Source organism: Primulina eburnea, chromosome 11 (genome assembly GCF_022965805.1).
Source record: "Primulina eburnea isolate SZY01 chromosome 11, ASM2296580v1, whole genome shotgun sequence".
In the NCBI taxonomy this organism is placed as follows: domain Eukaryota; kingdom Viridiplantae; phylum Streptophyta; class Magnoliopsida; order Lamiales; family Gesneriaceae; genus Primulina; species Primulina eburnea.
Genome location: NC_133111.1, coordinates 33,999,874 through 34,016,715, shown reverse-complemented (window position 1 = coordinate 34,016,715; position 16,842 = coordinate 33,999,874). Strand labels below are relative to the sequence as shown.

Sequence of the window (16,842 nt, the reverse complement as noted above, 5' to 3'; positions counted from 1 at the left end):
CAAGGCTCGGTTGATCTCCTAAAGATACTCCTAATCACAAAGATATATTTACCTAAAATACAGAGGCTAAATCAAGGGAATATATTTTTGACCAATATTGTTCAAAAGATCCCCCCCCCTCCCTCAAGTTGGAGCGTGAAGATCTCGAACGCCCAACTTGCGGAGTAAAAACTCTAATTTCGCTTTCCCAACGCTTTTGTAAATATTTCTGCCAATTGTACATTTGTGGAAACATATGACGGACAAATCATCCCTTCAGTCACCACATCTCGAACAAAATGATAGTCAGCCTCTATATGCTTCGTTCTTTCATGAAAGACTGGATTTTGAGCAATGTAAAATGCCGACTGACTATCACAATATAACGTCATAACTTTTGGATGTCACATACCCAAGTCACCTAAAAGTTGTTTAAGCCACTTTAACTCACATAATGTTGCCGTCATGGATCTGTACTCAGCCTTTGCAGACGATCTAGGCGCTGTTTGTCGCTTCTTGGTCTTCCATGACACATGAGAACCACCAAGTAACATGAACCAGCTTGTCAAGGAACGCCACGTAAGTGGACAACTAGCCCAATCTGAATCACACCACCCTTCTAGATGAAGGTCACTATCAGTACGGAGCAAAATCCCTTGCCCTGGACTCTTCTTCAAATATCTCACGACCCTGAGAGCATCCTCCCAATGATCATCACGAGGTTGCTGCATAAATTGGGACAAGATATGAACCGAATATGCAAGATCAGGTCTCGTCGTAGACATGTAAATCAATCTTCCTACAAGTCGCATATACGGAGCCGGATCCGCAAGGACTGCGCCCTTAGCAAGGGCCAAATTGTGATTTTGTTCCATAGGAAATGCCGCAGGCTTTGCTCCCAATAAACCTGTTTCAGAATTAATGTCGATGTGTATTTTCTTTGACAAATAAAAATTCCGTCTGGATTACGGGCTACCTCTAGCCCTAAGAAGTATTTCAAAACGCCCAAATCTTTCATATGAAAGCACCTGCCAAGATAATCTTTAAAAATTGTCAAGGCAACCTTATCGTTCCCTGCAATAATCAAGTCATCAACATAAACTAACACGTTGATCTGAGTTCGTCCCCTGCACAACCCAAACAGGGAATAATTGGAATAGGATTGCACAAATCCATAGTTCTTCAACGCTATTGACAATTTTGCGAACCAACACTAGGGAGCTTGCTTCTGACCATACAACGTCTTTTTCAGCCTGCAAATCATGTTAGGATTTGTATTTTTGAAACCTGGAGGGACCTTCATATAAACCTCCTCACTTAAGTCACCGTGAAGAAAAACATTATGCACATTCATTTGATGTACCTCCCAATTTTTAACAACAGCAATGGCAAGAAAACATGAACTGTCACCAATTTTGCCACAGGAGCAAATGTCTTGTTATAGTCAATGATTGCCAAAGATCACAAGTATTGCTTTAAGTCGCTCTATGCTACCATCGGACTGATACTTAATTTTATATATCCACTGGCTCCCAAGTGCTTTCTTTCGGGTGGAAGAGTCTCCATTACCCAAGTCTCATTGGCTTCAAGGGCAAGAATCTCCTTATCCATCGTATCTCGCCATCCTGAGTCTTTCATTGCTTCTTTAAAATGCTTGGGCTCATGTCCTGCTGTCACTGCTGCAAGAAAATTCCTATGTCTCACAGAAAAACGTTCACAATTCACAAAGTATGTTATAGGATAGGGCGTACCTGAGGAAGATGAAGTAGCTGATAATTCTCAAATGGACTTATTTTCCGTATAGTATGAGTAACAAAATCACGATACCGTGTGGAAGAAGTTTTGGCTCGTTTTCCTCGCCCTAGCTCGCTGTCAACTCGCACACCTTGCTCTCCCACCGTATTCTTCAGCCCCTCAATGTACACATCCTCATGTGCGGACTGTTGCACGGGTTGTGCCACATCACCAGACCCCCCCTCGAGGGTGGACACTGCCTCCAACTCCCCCTCAACGCAAACAGCACACTCATCGGCACCCTCATCTTCACTCCATGCCCCATCCTCATTGGTCGCCAGCATAGGAGTCGCCACATTCTGTGGTGGATTTGGCACAAAAAGAAATTCTTTCTCGAAGAACTTCACATCCCTCGATACAAAGTACTCGTGCATTTCTAAATCATACAACTTCCAACCTTTCTTTCCAAAAAGATAGCCAACAAAGATAAATTTACAGCTTCTACTTGCAAATTTATCGCCTTTGTGTCATTGATTATGAGCATAACAAAGACAACCAAATAAACGAATAGCATCGTAAGAGGGCACTTTCCCAAACAACATTTCATATGGCGATTTAGTCTTAACTAAAGTTGAGGGTGTCCTATTAATCAAGTAACATGCTGCCAACACACATTCTCCCGAAAATTTGAGTGGTAAGTTCCCTGGAAATCTCCATTCTCTAGCCACATTTAAAATGTGTTGGTGTTTTCTCTAAACCCTCTCATTCTGTTGTGGAGTCCCAACACAAGAAGTCTAAAAAATAATCCCATTATCTTGAAAATAATCACGCAAACAACTAAATTCGGTCCCATTGTCATTTCTCACATGTTTTATCACTTGTTCAAATTGACGTTCAACCATAGCAACAAAATTAAGAAACACAGACTCCACTTCCATTTTATTGATAGTAAATATACCCAAACTCCTCTTGAAAAATCATCTACTATTGACAAAAAATAGGTAGTCCCACATGAAGAGGGAATCATGTATGCTCCCCACAAATCCAAATGAACAAGTTCAAAAATTCTACCAGCTTTATTCGTACTAATTGGAAAACTAGATCAAGGTTGTTTTGCACGCGGACACACATCACAAGCTTTATTATTATTCTTACAATAATGACTCACAGCCGGAATCATCTTCAATATTTTCTCAGATGGATGCCCCATTCGTTGATGTCATAACTCGAACGAAGAATCACCATCCACTGTCAAGGCCTTCACTTGAGGAACACCACGAAAAAAATAAAATCCATCCAATCTTTCACCCGCTCCAATCACCTTCCTCATCGGTTGGCCCTCTATAACACAAATATTATTAGTGAATTGTACAGCACAATTTGATGCATCGATTAATTGAGACACATAAATTAAATTGCATGTTAACTGTGGGACATAAAGCACATTGTCAAGCTTCAATCCTCCTGGCAACATGACACTCCCCTATTGATTTGCTTGTACCGTATTTCTATCCGGCAATACCACCGGGCAGTGTTTCACCTTTCTCACATTTCTCAAAATAGAAAAGTCATAAGTCACATGGTTCGAGGCTCCTGTATCGATAATCCAACTAAAATCACTGTTCTTGCCATGTATAACGATCGTTTGTTTTAGCTGAGTTCAAAAAATCAAGAAGTTGCTGCAGTTGTGTTGCTGAAACACCCGCAAGAGCCGCAGCTTCAGTTGTACCTGCCAGCCCTGCGAATTCCCTGCCTTATGCCCAGATAAAGTTCCAGTTGTCCAAGCAGATTTGTTCGAATTGAAGCATATGATCCATCAAGGCCGATCAGAAAGTGATGAAGATAGTCCTCTTCTCTCATTTTTTCTACCTGCGTGATGATGTTACACGTGCAGCCTCCACACTTACAAATCGGCACTTTCACATATGTGATCAGTTCGTCCCAGATTTTTGACAAACGACCAAAATAAATTGCCACAGTCTCGGTTTTTCCTTGTTCGCACTCCCCCAAGGACATTTTTAATTTGCACACACGAGTGCCGCTCACCACACAAAACCTGTTTTTGAGATTGTTCCACAGAAGTTGTGAATCATCATATTCTCCAAGTGTAGACCGAACGGATGACTCAATAGTATTGGTCAGCCACGATACTAACATAGAATGCACAGTTATCCCATCCTCAAGTTTCTCCTCTGTTGTTGGCTTTGGGACCGTCCCTTCCACAAAGCCAAATTTCCTCTCCGCTTTCAACGAGGTTCGAATTGCCCTCGCCCATTCATCGTAGTTCTCACCATGTAATTGAATCGGGTTAATGATGTATCTCGGACCGTCACTCGATCCAAGGTGATAAGTCATATCCAACTTTTTGTCACCATCTCCTTTCTTTTCTCCCTCTCTGCTAGCCATGATCTCTCGTGGAAGCTAAAATACAGTACAAATATGTGTTTGCCCTAGAATCTTCCAAGGATCCGATACCATGACAAATTCTCCACGGTTTTTCTGTCTCTTTCATTCACAATAATGATGAATATATATTACAAAAAGTTGACCAAGATCCTTGTTCTCCAAGGCTCGGTTGTTCTCCTCAAGATATTCTTAATCACAAATATATATTTACCTAAAATACAGAGGCTAAATCAAGCGAATATATTTTTGACCAATATTCCTCAAAAGATATATGCACAATAATTTATATTTTGCCTGTAAATTTATTACAAAACTTAGAATTGTTTAGGCCGGGCCGGGAAAAGAGGTCGACATGTGTAACAAAGTTTTACAATTTCTTTATACATTTGAATGTTATAAATTTTTCCTCTGTCTCCACATTAACACAATTTGAACTTGTATTGATGTTGATCCAATCGTGGCTTCATTCGGGAGGAGCAATGGGAGTGATATCTGCCTTGATTGTGGTGGAGATAAATAATGTGAAGCAACAGGAACATAAGAGATGCAAGTACTTTCTTGGTACAGGTAAACATGCCATGAAAATTGATGTCTACCTAGTCACCCTTTTGAATTTCTTATCCGTGTTTTAATTATTTATTACCTTTTACATCTACCTGATTGTTCTGTAGTTCTAGTAGTATCCTACTAGAGAGGATATGAAAAAACATGCAAACGATAGGATTTTTGGCAGGAACAAACTCGTGCCATCCAACATTCCAATTTTCTTGGCAGGAACAAACTTGTGTTCTTTTCCCGATCCCTATAGATATATATATACCTACATGGAACGTCCATCATTGACATCCACACCTCATGATCCAAGCACGATAATGAACAACCTTTTTTTTTCTAATGGTGTGTGTGAATAGTATTTCCATATTTGAAGACCAACTAAGTTAAATTACATATTAAACTAAGGTCTAGACCTGAACTGTGTAAAACAGGTACACATCTTGGTGCTTGTGGGACTTAGCGTTTCAGATGTACATGATATCTTGCATGTGCTCCCTGTTCAAGATTTGTATCTCTTATGCTTGTTGAACCAGTCTCCTCACTGAGTAGTGGAAACTAACATTTGTCGCCCCCTAAAATAGAACGGTGTTCTAACTGTTCAGGATCAGGAAAGGCATGGCAACATCGTTTCAGGTTTAAATTTATATCCACCTGCCATATGCCAAATATTACTTTCTGTTCATGTCTACGGTACCTTGATATTTTTGATGATAAACACACCTTGTAAGATTGAAACTGAGTTTCTTTGGAAATTTAATTAAAAGAGTGTGATCCTATCCACTTTGGTATTAGTCAGAAACATAAAATCTGGTAGAACCTAATCCGGGAGCATGAAATAGGTTTTAGGATTCTTTAGTATTTTATAATGATTTGGCCAAAACTTCGAGTTTCATGGCAAAATCCTTTTCGATCGATCTAACAAGTATTATAAATCAAGTTAATAATGCAAATGAAAATAAATGAAAGCGGTAAGAACATAGGATATATGAAGTTGAGCAGCTCTCTTGTGATACGGTCTCACAAATCTTTATCTGTGAGACATGTCAACCCTATCGATATTCACAATAAAAAGTAATATTTTTTTATGGATGACCCAAATAAGAGACCCGTTTCACAAAATACGACATGTGAGACCGTCTCACACAAGTTTTTGCCTATAAAGTTTCAAGAAAACTAAGGGGTTCCATATCACTTCTTGGTCTTTATGACTCTGAGCTAGCCTTACGTCCGAGTTTTCTTTGGCCTCAAGAGCTCCAAAGATAAATTTCTTCTATCCATCAACTTAAAATGTCAGTAACTCTCATAATTATCTCACTAACATTCTGCTGGAAGATGAAGATCTTAAAAATCTTCATGTTCTCATTAACTACATAGAGTTACAGTCTCACGGTGTTTACTAAGATCAGTCTTAGAAGAGCAACAAATAACAAATAGAATTAACTCATATAAACTCATGAATGAGACATAAAATAACAAGCTTGAATGCCAAATTTGCTTGATGATTTGGAATATTGATTTTCTCTAAAGGATTCGTTTTCTAGCTTGGAATGTGTTGCGTAGGTTTAAAATAGGCCTCCATGAAATTAAAGTATCAGTTAAGCACCTTATGACTCAAACCGGCTCTTGAAAACGGACGGGACACCCCAATAATGGATTGTCACGCTTCGAGACCGCGACGTCCGTGACATCTTGAATTGTTAATCAAATAACAATAAGCCTCGTAGAAAATAGCCAAATACCAGTCTATTTCATAAATTTTCTATTGTCTTTACAAATGAAGAAAAATACAGAGGTTGCGGAAGCGAAAAGTACAAACATTACTAAGAAAGACAAAGGAACACTAATGGACTTGAATATCCAGAACTTAAATTACTTCATTCTAATTCTTTACCAGCCCCAGAATTGCTCCTGCTCATTTTTTTCTACCTGTTCTCCACCTGGAGAGGGACGTAAGGGGGTGAGCGTTTTGGGAAACACTCACCAAGTAGGGCCGATCGAATACCAGAAAACATTTGATACATAATAATTTTAAAACCTTCTTCTTTTACATGACATAGTATATCAGAGTTGGATGAACATAAGTTAATCATTGAACAAATCAGAGTTTCAGAGTTGGATGAACAGAAATCAGATTAGAACAATCAGAACTTCGAATTAGAACATTTCAGAACAGAATTTATCATACAAACATATTATAATGATCATGGGCTATCCTTGATCTTGGGCTCCCTCTGGGGCCTTCTCTTGTAAATTGGCTCTCTCTGGGGCCTTTTCCCGTATTCGGGCTCCCTCTGGGGCCTTCTCCCATAGACAGACTCACTCTAGGGCCTTTTCTCTCACGGGCTTTCCTGATGCACCATTATCAGATTCAAACAAATAACTTATCTTTCAAAGACAAATTGGTTCGAACAGAATGACACCAACATAGAACGCAACGGAGAAGTATAAACGAACAAACAGACGTAACAAAACGAAATGATTTGAAGTAACTTAGTGATTTTTGAAATCCACACTTATTCACATCATGCAGTAGACAATCGAATTTTAAAACATACATAATCTTTAAACCATATAAACCCACTTACTTGAAAGGTTGTTCCAAAAATCTTGGAATGAACAAGTTGGAGCTTGACACTAAAAACCAGTCACCTTGAAAAAATGGTTGCGCATAATTGAACCGTTGAATCGATCTGAATTTTGGATATGTTGCTCTAAACACGTGTAGGTATATTCTGAACGGTGGAGATCGGATTTGATTGTGTAAAAAATGAACAAAACTTTCAGAAATTGGGCAGAATTTTTGGTACTCGAAAATTGCAACTTTTGGAGAAAATTTTTTATGTTGTTTTGGTGTGATTTTACTCATTCTTTTGCCACTATTTATAGGCACCAATGTGACTTTAGGCCTTCCCCCTCCATACCAAATGTTGCATGGTTTGTGACGTTAATCATCAATATGACTTTAGGCATTTCCCTTCCATACCAAAGGTTGCATGGTTTATGGCATTAATCACCAATGTGACTTTAGGTCTTCTCCCTCAATGTCAAAGGTTGCATGTAATTTATTCTTCTCCATACCATAATTCATCTTCAATACAAAACAAAAATCAACTTGGTACTTTGTCTCTTGTATAATAAAATTTTGGGTCTTCACATGGATTGTTAGCATATCTGTGCATATCTTTGCATACACAAGATTGATTCTGAAGGATTTGTTTTGTGATCTCTTTACCTTGTATATTAAGTCTATATTAGGAGTTTATAAATGTACTTATTTAGAAGGATTAGATACTTATATAAATTGATACACAAATACTAATAAAAGTTTCTGTCATTATTTTAAACTCTATATGGTATTAGAGCCTCTCTAGGCTAACGCCAACTCCTCTTCTCTACAACACCAATTCTTCCACCGACTCCGCCACAACCTATCACTTCATCAGCTGTCATCTCCTCTTTTGCATCCCATTCCAACCTCATCTCCTTTAACATTACTGCTCAAGCTCCTCTAAAACTTACATCAACTAATTATTTGGCACGACGCTTCCAATTCAACCTTTTCTCATTGTATATGATATGCTTGGTTTTCTCGATGGCTCAAAGCCATGTCCGCCTCCCACTATCATCTAACGTCACTTTGCCCAATCCCAATTACTCACTTTGGATCTGTCAAGATCAACTCTTGCTCAATGCACTAATCGGTGCCATCTTGTCGACACTCATCCCGTTCATTGTCACCTCCCGAACATCTCTTGAAGCCTGGAACACCCTTGCCAAAACCTACGTCGCTCCTAGAAGAGGTCGCATTATGCAAGTAAAAGCTCAGTTATCCCTCCCAATGAAGGGATCAAAATCCATTACCGAATTCCTCCAAGGCATCAAAAAGCCAACGTAGATGCTCTTGCTTTCATGAACGTCTCAGTTGATATCGAAGATCTATCCCTGAAAATTCTCAATGTTCTAGACTAGAACTACAAAGAAATCTCCCTTGCCATTCAAGCACGTGAAACATCTATCACATTTGGTGAACTCCATGAAAAATTGCTCAATTTTGAGGCCCAACTCCTGGTTCACACCCCAACTGTCAACGGTCCAGCTACGGCCTTCCCTACTTCTCGCTCCACTGAATTTGTTGCCCTTGCTACTCTCAGGGATCTTCAAGACTCACTGCTCCACCAAGCCATGGGCACTTTCGCCCTCCTGGTCAAGGAACTCATTGCCATGCCCTGCATGCCTCTACTTCAGCACCTAAAGCATACCTAGGGCGCTGCCAGCTATGTGGCATCATCTGCCACTCGGCTAAATGGTGCCTCCTTTTCAGTATATGCCTTCCAATTCCCAGCCATCCTTTGGTTCCTCAAGACCTGCCTACGCTGCTCCTCAAGCTCACACGGCCTCCCTCCTGGCTGCCACTCCCACTCCCACTCCCACTCCCATCGAATGGATTCTTGACTCTGGCGCTTCTCATAATGTGACGTCGGATCTTTCAAACCTCTCACTTCATTCCCTTTACGATGGTTTTGATTCCATCATAGATGGCAATGGCACTGGTTTGTCTATTTCACACACTGGCACTATTGTGCTGCCACTTCTTCACATGAGTTATCACTTACTTTGTGTCTCATCTATGGCTAAAAATTTAATCTTTGTGGTCAACTATGCCTCACTAACAATGTTTCTGTGTCCTTTCTTCTCTATTATTTCCAGGTGAAGGATCTAGCCACGGGGCATCTGCTTCTCATCAGGACCGTGTAACAATGATGTTTATGTCTAGCCCTTTCCTGCTGCATCTTCCCCCTCTCCCTCAGCCTATCTCTCTGCCTCTGTGTCTACTCCCATCTACTCCCATTTGGCATGCTCACCTTGGTACATCCCTCATCTGAAGTTATGCGTCACTTGGTGTCCTCTAGAGTTCTCCCAGTGTTTGTCATTTCTTTTCCGATTTCTCATTGTAAGTCTTGCAATATTAATAAAAGTCACAAACTTCCATTTTTTACTTTTATTTCTTCTTCTTCGCCACTCGAGATCTTCTCGGATTTATGGACCTCCCCCGTTGTTTCCATGGATGGTTATAAATACTACCTTATTTTTGTACATCATTTCACTAAGTATATATGGTTTTATCCTCTTTTTCAGAAGTCTGATGTCCTCTCGGTGTTCTAAAATTACAGGTCTCTCGTCGAGTTGCACTTTAAAATCAAAATTATCGCCCTCTACACTGATAATGGTGGTGAGTTCACTACTCTCAATTCCCTTATCGCCGAGCATGGAATCTCACACCCCACTACCTGCCTCACACACCTGAACATAATGGCTATTCTGAACGTCTTCATCGCCATATTGTCGAAACCGGTCTCACATTCTTATATTAGGCCTCCTTGCCATCGACCTTCTGGCCCTTTGCTTTTTCCGCCGCCACTTATCTCATTAACCGGATGCCAAAACCCAATCTCTCTATGCTATCGTCTTTCGAGAAACTCTTTCATCGTCCACCCAATCTTCTTAAAATTCGCATGTTTGGTTGCTTGTGTTACCCTTGACTACGCCCTTATGCCTCCATATATTAGTCCTAAAATATTTACCTTGCATCTTCCTCGGCTACTCCTTTACCCAAAGTGCTTATCTTTGCCTTGATGTATCCTCTTCTCGCATTTTTGTCTCTCGCCATGTTCGCTTTGTCGAGTCTGTCTTCCCTTACACCTCCAGTACAAATTCATCGACATTGTCCTCTTCCCCAAACCATGATCCTCATGTGTTCATTATTCCAACAGATGCAGCCATCTCTACCTCTATGGAACGCCCTTTGCCAGTCCTGCAGATCACACGTGAGGTCCCTTCACCATCACCCGCTCCTGCTACGGTTGCTCTGAACCAACATGCACCACCTGTCCCTTCCCTTCCTCCAAGCCACCCAATGCATACTCGCTCCAAAAATAATATCTCCAAACCAAATCCCAAATTCTCCCTTTACACCTCCAATGTTTCCTTGGACCAAGAACCTACTAGTGTTTCTACCGCTCTTCGTGATCACCGTTGGCGGGTTGCTATGTCCGAAGAATTTGACGCTTTATTAAAAAATGGCACATGGGATCTTGTTCCCCCCACCACATTGAAAATCTTGTTGGTTGCAAATGGATATTTCGCATTAAGTGTACTCTTGATGGGTTGGTTGAAAGATTTAAAGCTCGTTTAGTTGCCAAAGGATTTAAACAACGTCCAGGAATTGACTTCAGTGACACATTCAGTCCTACGGTCAAACCAACCACCATTCGTGTCATCTTGAGCCTTGCTGTCCAACGAGGCTGGCCCCTTCGTCAACTAGACGTTAACAACGCCTTACTTCAAGGCTTTCTTGAGGAAGAAGTCTTTATGGCTCAGCCCCCGGGTTTCACTGACCAGAATTTTCCGAACTATGTTTGTAAGCTTCATAAATCTATATATGGTCTCAAACAAGCTCCTCGTGCTTGGTACCAAGAATTACGTCGCTACCTCCTAACACTTGGATTATCGAACTCTCGCTCTGATGCTTCCTTGTGTATACTTTCCCGCCAAGATGTTACTGCCTGTTTTTATTATATGTTGATGACTTGATTGTTATAGGGAATAACTCAGCTCTTATTGATGATATCAGTAGCAGACTGGCCTCCAGATTTTCGATCAAGGACCTGTGAACTCTTTCTTACTTTCTTGGTGTTGAAGTCATATCAAGGTCTCATTGTCTGTACCTGTCTCAACGGGGTATACTCTTGATCTTCTTGCTTGCTTTAACGTGCACAATTCCAAGCCAGTACAGACACCTCTCGCACCCAACACACTATTATTTGTTCACGATGGAGCCTCCCCAGCAGAATCCACTACTTATCGCCAAGTTGTTGGTGGTCTCCAATATCTCATACTCACTCGCCCCGACATTGCGTTTGCGGTGAATCTTCTCAGTTTATGCACTCCCATTCTGAATATCATTGGGGGATTGTCAAGCGTCTACTTCGATATCTTAATGGCACCTTGGACTATGACCTTCATCTTCGTCCAACCACATTGTTATCTCTTCCTGGTTTCACAGACTCTGATTGGGCTGGCAATCTTGATGATTGATGTTCTATAGCAGTTTACGTTATCTTCCTTGGCTCTAATCCCATCTCTTGGAGCTCGAAGAAGCAGTGCACTATGGCTCGCTCGTCCACCGAAGCTAAATATCGAGCCATTGCATCGGGTGCTGCTGAAGTTTCTTGGATTTGTTCTCTTCTTCTTGGACTCGGCATTTCACTTCCAAACGCTCATGTGCTCTACAGCAACAACATTGGAGCCGCTTACCTATGTGCCAACCCGGTCTTCCACTCGCGTATGAAACACATTGCTTTGGACTATCATTCTGTTCGTGACTTAGTCTAACAATCCAAGCTAAGGATATCACATGTTTCCTCTGTCGATCAACTAGCTGATGCACTCACCAAACCATTAACCTGGACCTCGTCTCCGTCATATAGTTCACAAAATTGGCGTTTCAGATGAACCTCCATCTTGAGGAGGCATGTTAGCATATCTGTGCATATCTTTGCATACACAATATTGATTCTGAAGGATTTGTTTTGTGATCTCTTTACCTTGTATATTAAGTCTATATTAGAGTTTATAATTGTACTTATTTAGAAAGATTAGATACTTGTATAAATTGATATACAAATACTAATAAAAGTGTCTATCATTATTCTTTATCTCTATATGGATGATTTTATTGGCTATAGTTTTGAAAATTGTAAGCAATAGGTCAAAGCATTAATATGAGTTGTGGTATGTGGGGACAATTCTAAGCAAGTCTTGTGCCTTTGTGCTTGCATGTGATGTGCCCTACTTGTCTTTGCACTGGGATGGCTATGGCTAGCGAGCACGACCCACGTATCGATCCCTTCGACTAATCCTGTTTGTTGCCGTCGGGTTGCTTCGAAGAAGTATAATCCCAAATGAGAATGACACGTTTGTATAAAACATGCATAAACTGCATTTATAACTGGTCGTACGATTCCAACATAGTTTCCCAGGCCTACGAGCTTTAAAAGGTTAGACAAGTACATTGTGCTTAATTATGATATTGATTTTATAAAGAGGAAATTCATCCGCTAAATCATCAATATATTTATCACTTTTCAGAGTTGACATGAATTATGAAACCTAGGCAAGCCCAAAAATTGAAGGTGATTATCCAGTGAACTTAAAAATTTAGAAAAATAATGTCCAAGATTTTTTTCCCAATTTGACTTTAGTCATCAAAGCTCATCAAATCACTGCTTAGAGCATCTTCAAGGCTGCACCAAAATGACATATTTAATTCCTCCAATGGGGGCTGCGCTATTTTGGCTTACTCTGCGCCAAATTTGGCGCAGAGGAGACCTCTGAGCCAAATCTGGCGCATGGTTGTTTGTTTTTTATTTGTATTTATTATAAATATTTGTATTAAAAATTATAAATATTTTTTAAATAATAGTATAATATTTATTTTATTATTTTAATAATTAGATATTTAATCAAAAAATTTTTAAAAAATAATTGTTGATTGTTAAAATATTTATTTATTTATGTTAATTATTAATATTTAAAAAATAAATTAATTTATGTTTTATAATTAAATTATAAACCTATTTATTATTATTTAAATTTATTAATAATAAAACATTAGTCATAATTTAAATATATTAAATAAAATATAATAATTAATATATGTAAAATAAAAGGAATATTTCGAGAATATTCTTTTTAGTGTAAGATTTGAAGTAAATGAGTTGGAGATGAATGTTGTATTTGGTACAAAAATCGCACTATTTAATATAAAATTTGCATCAAAATAGATTTTATGGTTGGAGATGACTTTATGAAATTGTTTTATAAAATAACTTTACATTAAAATTATTGATGCAATTATAATGTGAGACAAGATTAAGACATGGAAGATAACAGAAATCGATGAAGAGACGACTGTAAATTTTTAGAAAATATTATGTGTTCAACAATATACATAATTTCTCTATTTACTATATTATTTCGATAATTCTGGATTAATTCGAGTTAAACATTTACTTTCGCCTAGCAAAGCATATAAATTATTTGAAATACTCATAATTAATATCATGGTGGTGGATCTATAATTAACGAGATGTTAGCATTGGAGTGTTACTCTAATGTCCTTATTTATTTTCATATGATAAAAAAATCATGGATGACCATACATATGAAATTCTCTCTGCAAACCCCAGAATGCTCAATTTGTTAGGGAGAATTCGCCGAAAAAAATTGAAATAGAAAAAAAATGTGAGTTAGTGTACTAAGATCACTAAATTGCTAATTCCGACAAAAAATTGAAATCGGGAAAAATGGGAGTTGGTGTACTTATATTACTAAGTTGCTATTTGACTTGTGAGAAGATCAAAACTGAAAAATATATAAGTTACTGGACCAAAAAATAATTTTTCTGAAGTTTATTGTTACGATTCATTTTCGTTCTTTAATTTTTCCCTTCTTGAAGAATTGAGCTGAATTCATGGTTACTAAAAAGAAGTTTCTTTAATAGTTAAGGGGCTAAAGGCAAATATTTTTACAACATGCTATGACGATGTTGGACTAACCATTGTGGGCATTACATAGACAATCAGCTGTAAGGCGGTGATGGAAGCTCTGAGGGCGTCGTATGGCGAATCTTCCTCCGAATCCGATTCAGAATCCGAACCCACTTCATCATCCGACCGGACCGAATTACCCATCAATCTCCCCCCACCTCCTCTGTCTCTCCTCCATCCGCCAAATTCACTGGGTAATATTCCCTGATTGTGCCCACTCGTGCATTTTTCTTATTTAGTGATGCTCGTACCCCAACTATTTGACATTTTGCTTGTGAAAGGCACATTTGATTACGCTGTACAAAGTGATCAACCCAATCGAGTCCGGAGCTTCCCCCACGTCGAGGGCAACTTTGCTTTGCATGTTTACATCCCTGGTACGATATGCTTTTTTTTTGTTTAAGCTGTTTGGGTTCTAATTTCGGTCTTGGATTACAGAAATAAAGTTTCTTTTTTATTTTTGTGGTTTTAGTTATAATTCCATTGACGCAAAGAAAAGAGATGGCCCTGTTTCTGAAAAGGGTCGCTCGGCTGATACCTGAGCTTCATGTGGTTGATGTTGACATCCCTTTAAGGGATTTGATTAAAGATGGTCAGAAATTTGAGCAAGTTGTGCTAGGGAGGGAGTTTCACGTGAGCTTGGGAAGGACGGTTCCTATTCGAGTACATCAAAGAGATTCCATGGTGGGCATGCTTAGACAGAGACTTCAGTCTCATAGGAGGTGAGAAGTAGGAGTGCATTTATTACGGGCGATGGTGGGACAGTCATCCCTCAAATGGAAGTGACTAGTTTTTTACTTGGAAATTTTCTACTTGTGTAATGGTAGATGCTTTGTAAGGTTAAAGTTCATTGCTGGATGTTGTTCTTCAAATTTAACAGGTACTGGATTGATTTTACTAAATGGGTGGTATTTGTCAACGATGATTATACCCGGACATTTCTTTCTTTGGAAGTCACTGCTGGAGGCTTAACTGAGGTACAATTTTGAATCATATCTGTAAGCTACTTCTATTTTCCGTGAAAAGCTTTAATGTAGGAACGTCATCTGGATTTACGCAAAGTTAATGTCCTTGGCAAACTAGCAAGTAAAAAAAATGGCAAATAGAGAGGAATGTGCTCTTGTTCTCAGTTTATCTTGTGCTGCATTTTTTTATGGCACAAGAAACTAACTTTCAGTCAACGGGTCTTTTACAGTCCCATTACCATTACCAAAAATAGCAGAAAATTTACAATCTGCGGTAGATGAGATAGTGTGAAATGCCAATGATTGGAAATGTACATGTGTGGATAAAAATGGATACAAAAGAAGGGCCTTTATTGGCAGATAAGCTAAATGTTATCACATTCTCTAAGGAGCTGCCGAATCTTGAAATGCAAGGATTGTTCCTTGAATTCATGGATTCTTTGTTCACTTGTATCATTGGTTGTGCTGGCCAGTTCCAAATACAGTGGAATTCTTAATGTGAGAATAAACCACAGAAAGCTCTTTGATTATTTTAAGAATTAGAGAATTGTTCGAATAAATTTGAATAGCAGCATGTTGTTCTCGGGAAAGACCAATCCAAAATCTTCCCACATGATATCATGCATCTTGAAATATGTCTGACACGAAAGTTGTTTATGATATGGATCTAAATGGCAGGCCTGTGAAGCCCGAGTAAATTTATCATTTGTGCTTCAAATTATGCAGAACTTTATATACTTTCTTTATTTCAGATAAAGAAGCAAATTGAAGCCGTGAATGATGCGTACAGACTTCATAATCTTCCTGAGTTTTACAAGGTTTGTTTATATGCCTGTTATTTCCATAATTTTGCCTTGTTTAAGTTACTATCAACGCGTCAAATTATAAATATCAACACACTATTACAAAATTTCTCATAGGATCCACGCCCACATATATCTATAGCTTGGGCAGTTGGGGATATAAGCGATTCTCTGTGGAAAGTGATTGGAGAGGAAACAAAGATGCACAATACCGTTGGAGGTTTATCACATAAGCGCTTGTGTGCCTGTGTATTTAGTGGTATTTCATGTAAAATAGGTAACAAAACCTTTGATATTTGCAAAGTTCTGGAAGAATGATATGCATCTGAAATCTTTTTGGAAGAAAGTTGAAATCCTCACCGTGCAATTGAACAATTGTAAAAGGCCAAAGGCATTGATTTGTGGCATTCTTACGAAGTATTTCACAAAAGTATTTCTGAAGTAGTGAGATAAAAATGTCAATGTACCTTAAATCTTGCATTTTTTTATGTATTCAAGAAACACCGTATTCTTGTTTAAGTTGGAAATACGTATCTTGCTATATCGACTCCATCACGGTTTGGTTCGTATATTACGTTGTGTTAGGATCGGAAAACAATTTAGATGAGATTAATGAACTCTTTTATAATTTCTTTGGAAAAATTGAACTGACTTTAACAGTTGTTGGTTGTTAAAATCCTTTCCTGAATGACTAGGTTTACCCAAACTTCTTAAAATAATTGAGTGCCAAAAAGCTGTACGGATAGATTTAGTAATAATATATATTCAATATGCGAATTTTAACAAAAATGA

General features: G+C 38.7%; 2 protein-coding genes across 2 annotated transcripts; one reads left to right on the top strand and one right to left on the bottom strand.

Annotated features, from left to right (window-relative positions):
• Positions 1-383: 383 nt before the first annotated feature.
• On the bottom strand, positions 384-4,119 carry LOC140805555 (uncharacterized). The gene is made up of 7 exons (XM_073161820.1): positions 3,443-4,119; positions 3,035-3,054; positions 1,807-2,233; positions 1,549-1,672; positions 1,343-1,413; positions 949-1,106; positions 384-886 (listed from the first exon to the last, which is right to left on the bottom strand). Exons 1-7 carry the CDS (start codon positions 4,117-4,119, stop codon positions 384-386), a joined length of 1,980 nt encoding a protein of 659 aa, XP_073017921.1.
• Positions 4,120-14,239: 10,120 nt separating this feature from the next.
• LOC140804468 (uncharacterized) lies at positions 14,240-16,621 on the top strand. The gene is made up of 6 exons (XM_073160506.1): positions 14,240-14,476; positions 14,564-14,659; positions 14,755-15,004; positions 15,163-15,259; positions 16,000-16,065; positions 16,168-16,621. Exons 1-6 carry the CDS (start codon positions 14,332-14,334, stop codon positions 16,366-16,368), a joined length of 855 nt encoding a protein of 284 aa, XP_073016607.1. The 5' UTR covers positions 14,240-14,331; the 3' UTR covers positions 16,369-16,621.
• Positions 16,622-16,842: the final 221 nt, after the last annotated feature.

What these genes read in the sequence shown, in the direction of transcription:
- LOC140805555 (XM_073161820.1), bottom strand. Translation starts at nt 4,119, where the DNA reads ATGGCTAGCAGAGAGGGAGAAAAGAAAGGAGATGGTGACAAAAAGTTG. An exon ending in GCCAAAACTTCTTCCACACG is followed by an intron (nt 1,673 to 1,806) that starts GTATCGTGATTT and finishes TGTGAGACATAG; the next exon opens with GAATTTTCTTGCAGCAGTGA. An exon ending in CTGTTGTTAAAAATTGGGAG is followed by an intron (nt 1,107 to 1,342) that starts GTACATCAAATG and finishes TGGGTTGTGCAG; the next exon opens with GGGACGAACTCAGATCAACG.
- LOC140804468 (XM_073160506.1), top strand. Translation starts at nt 14,332, where the DNA reads ATGGAAGCTCTGAGGGCGTCGTATGGCGAATCTTCCTCCGAATCCGAT. An exon ending in AGACTTCAGTCTCATAGGAG is followed by an intron (nt 15,005 to 15,162) that starts GTGAGAAGTAGG and finishes CAAATTTAACAG; the next exon opens with GTACTGGATTGATTTTACTA. An exon ending in ATCTTCCTGAGTTTTACAAG is followed by an intron (nt 16,066 to 16,167) that starts GTTTGTTTATAT and finishes AATTTCTCATAG; the next exon opens with GATCCACGCCCACATATATC.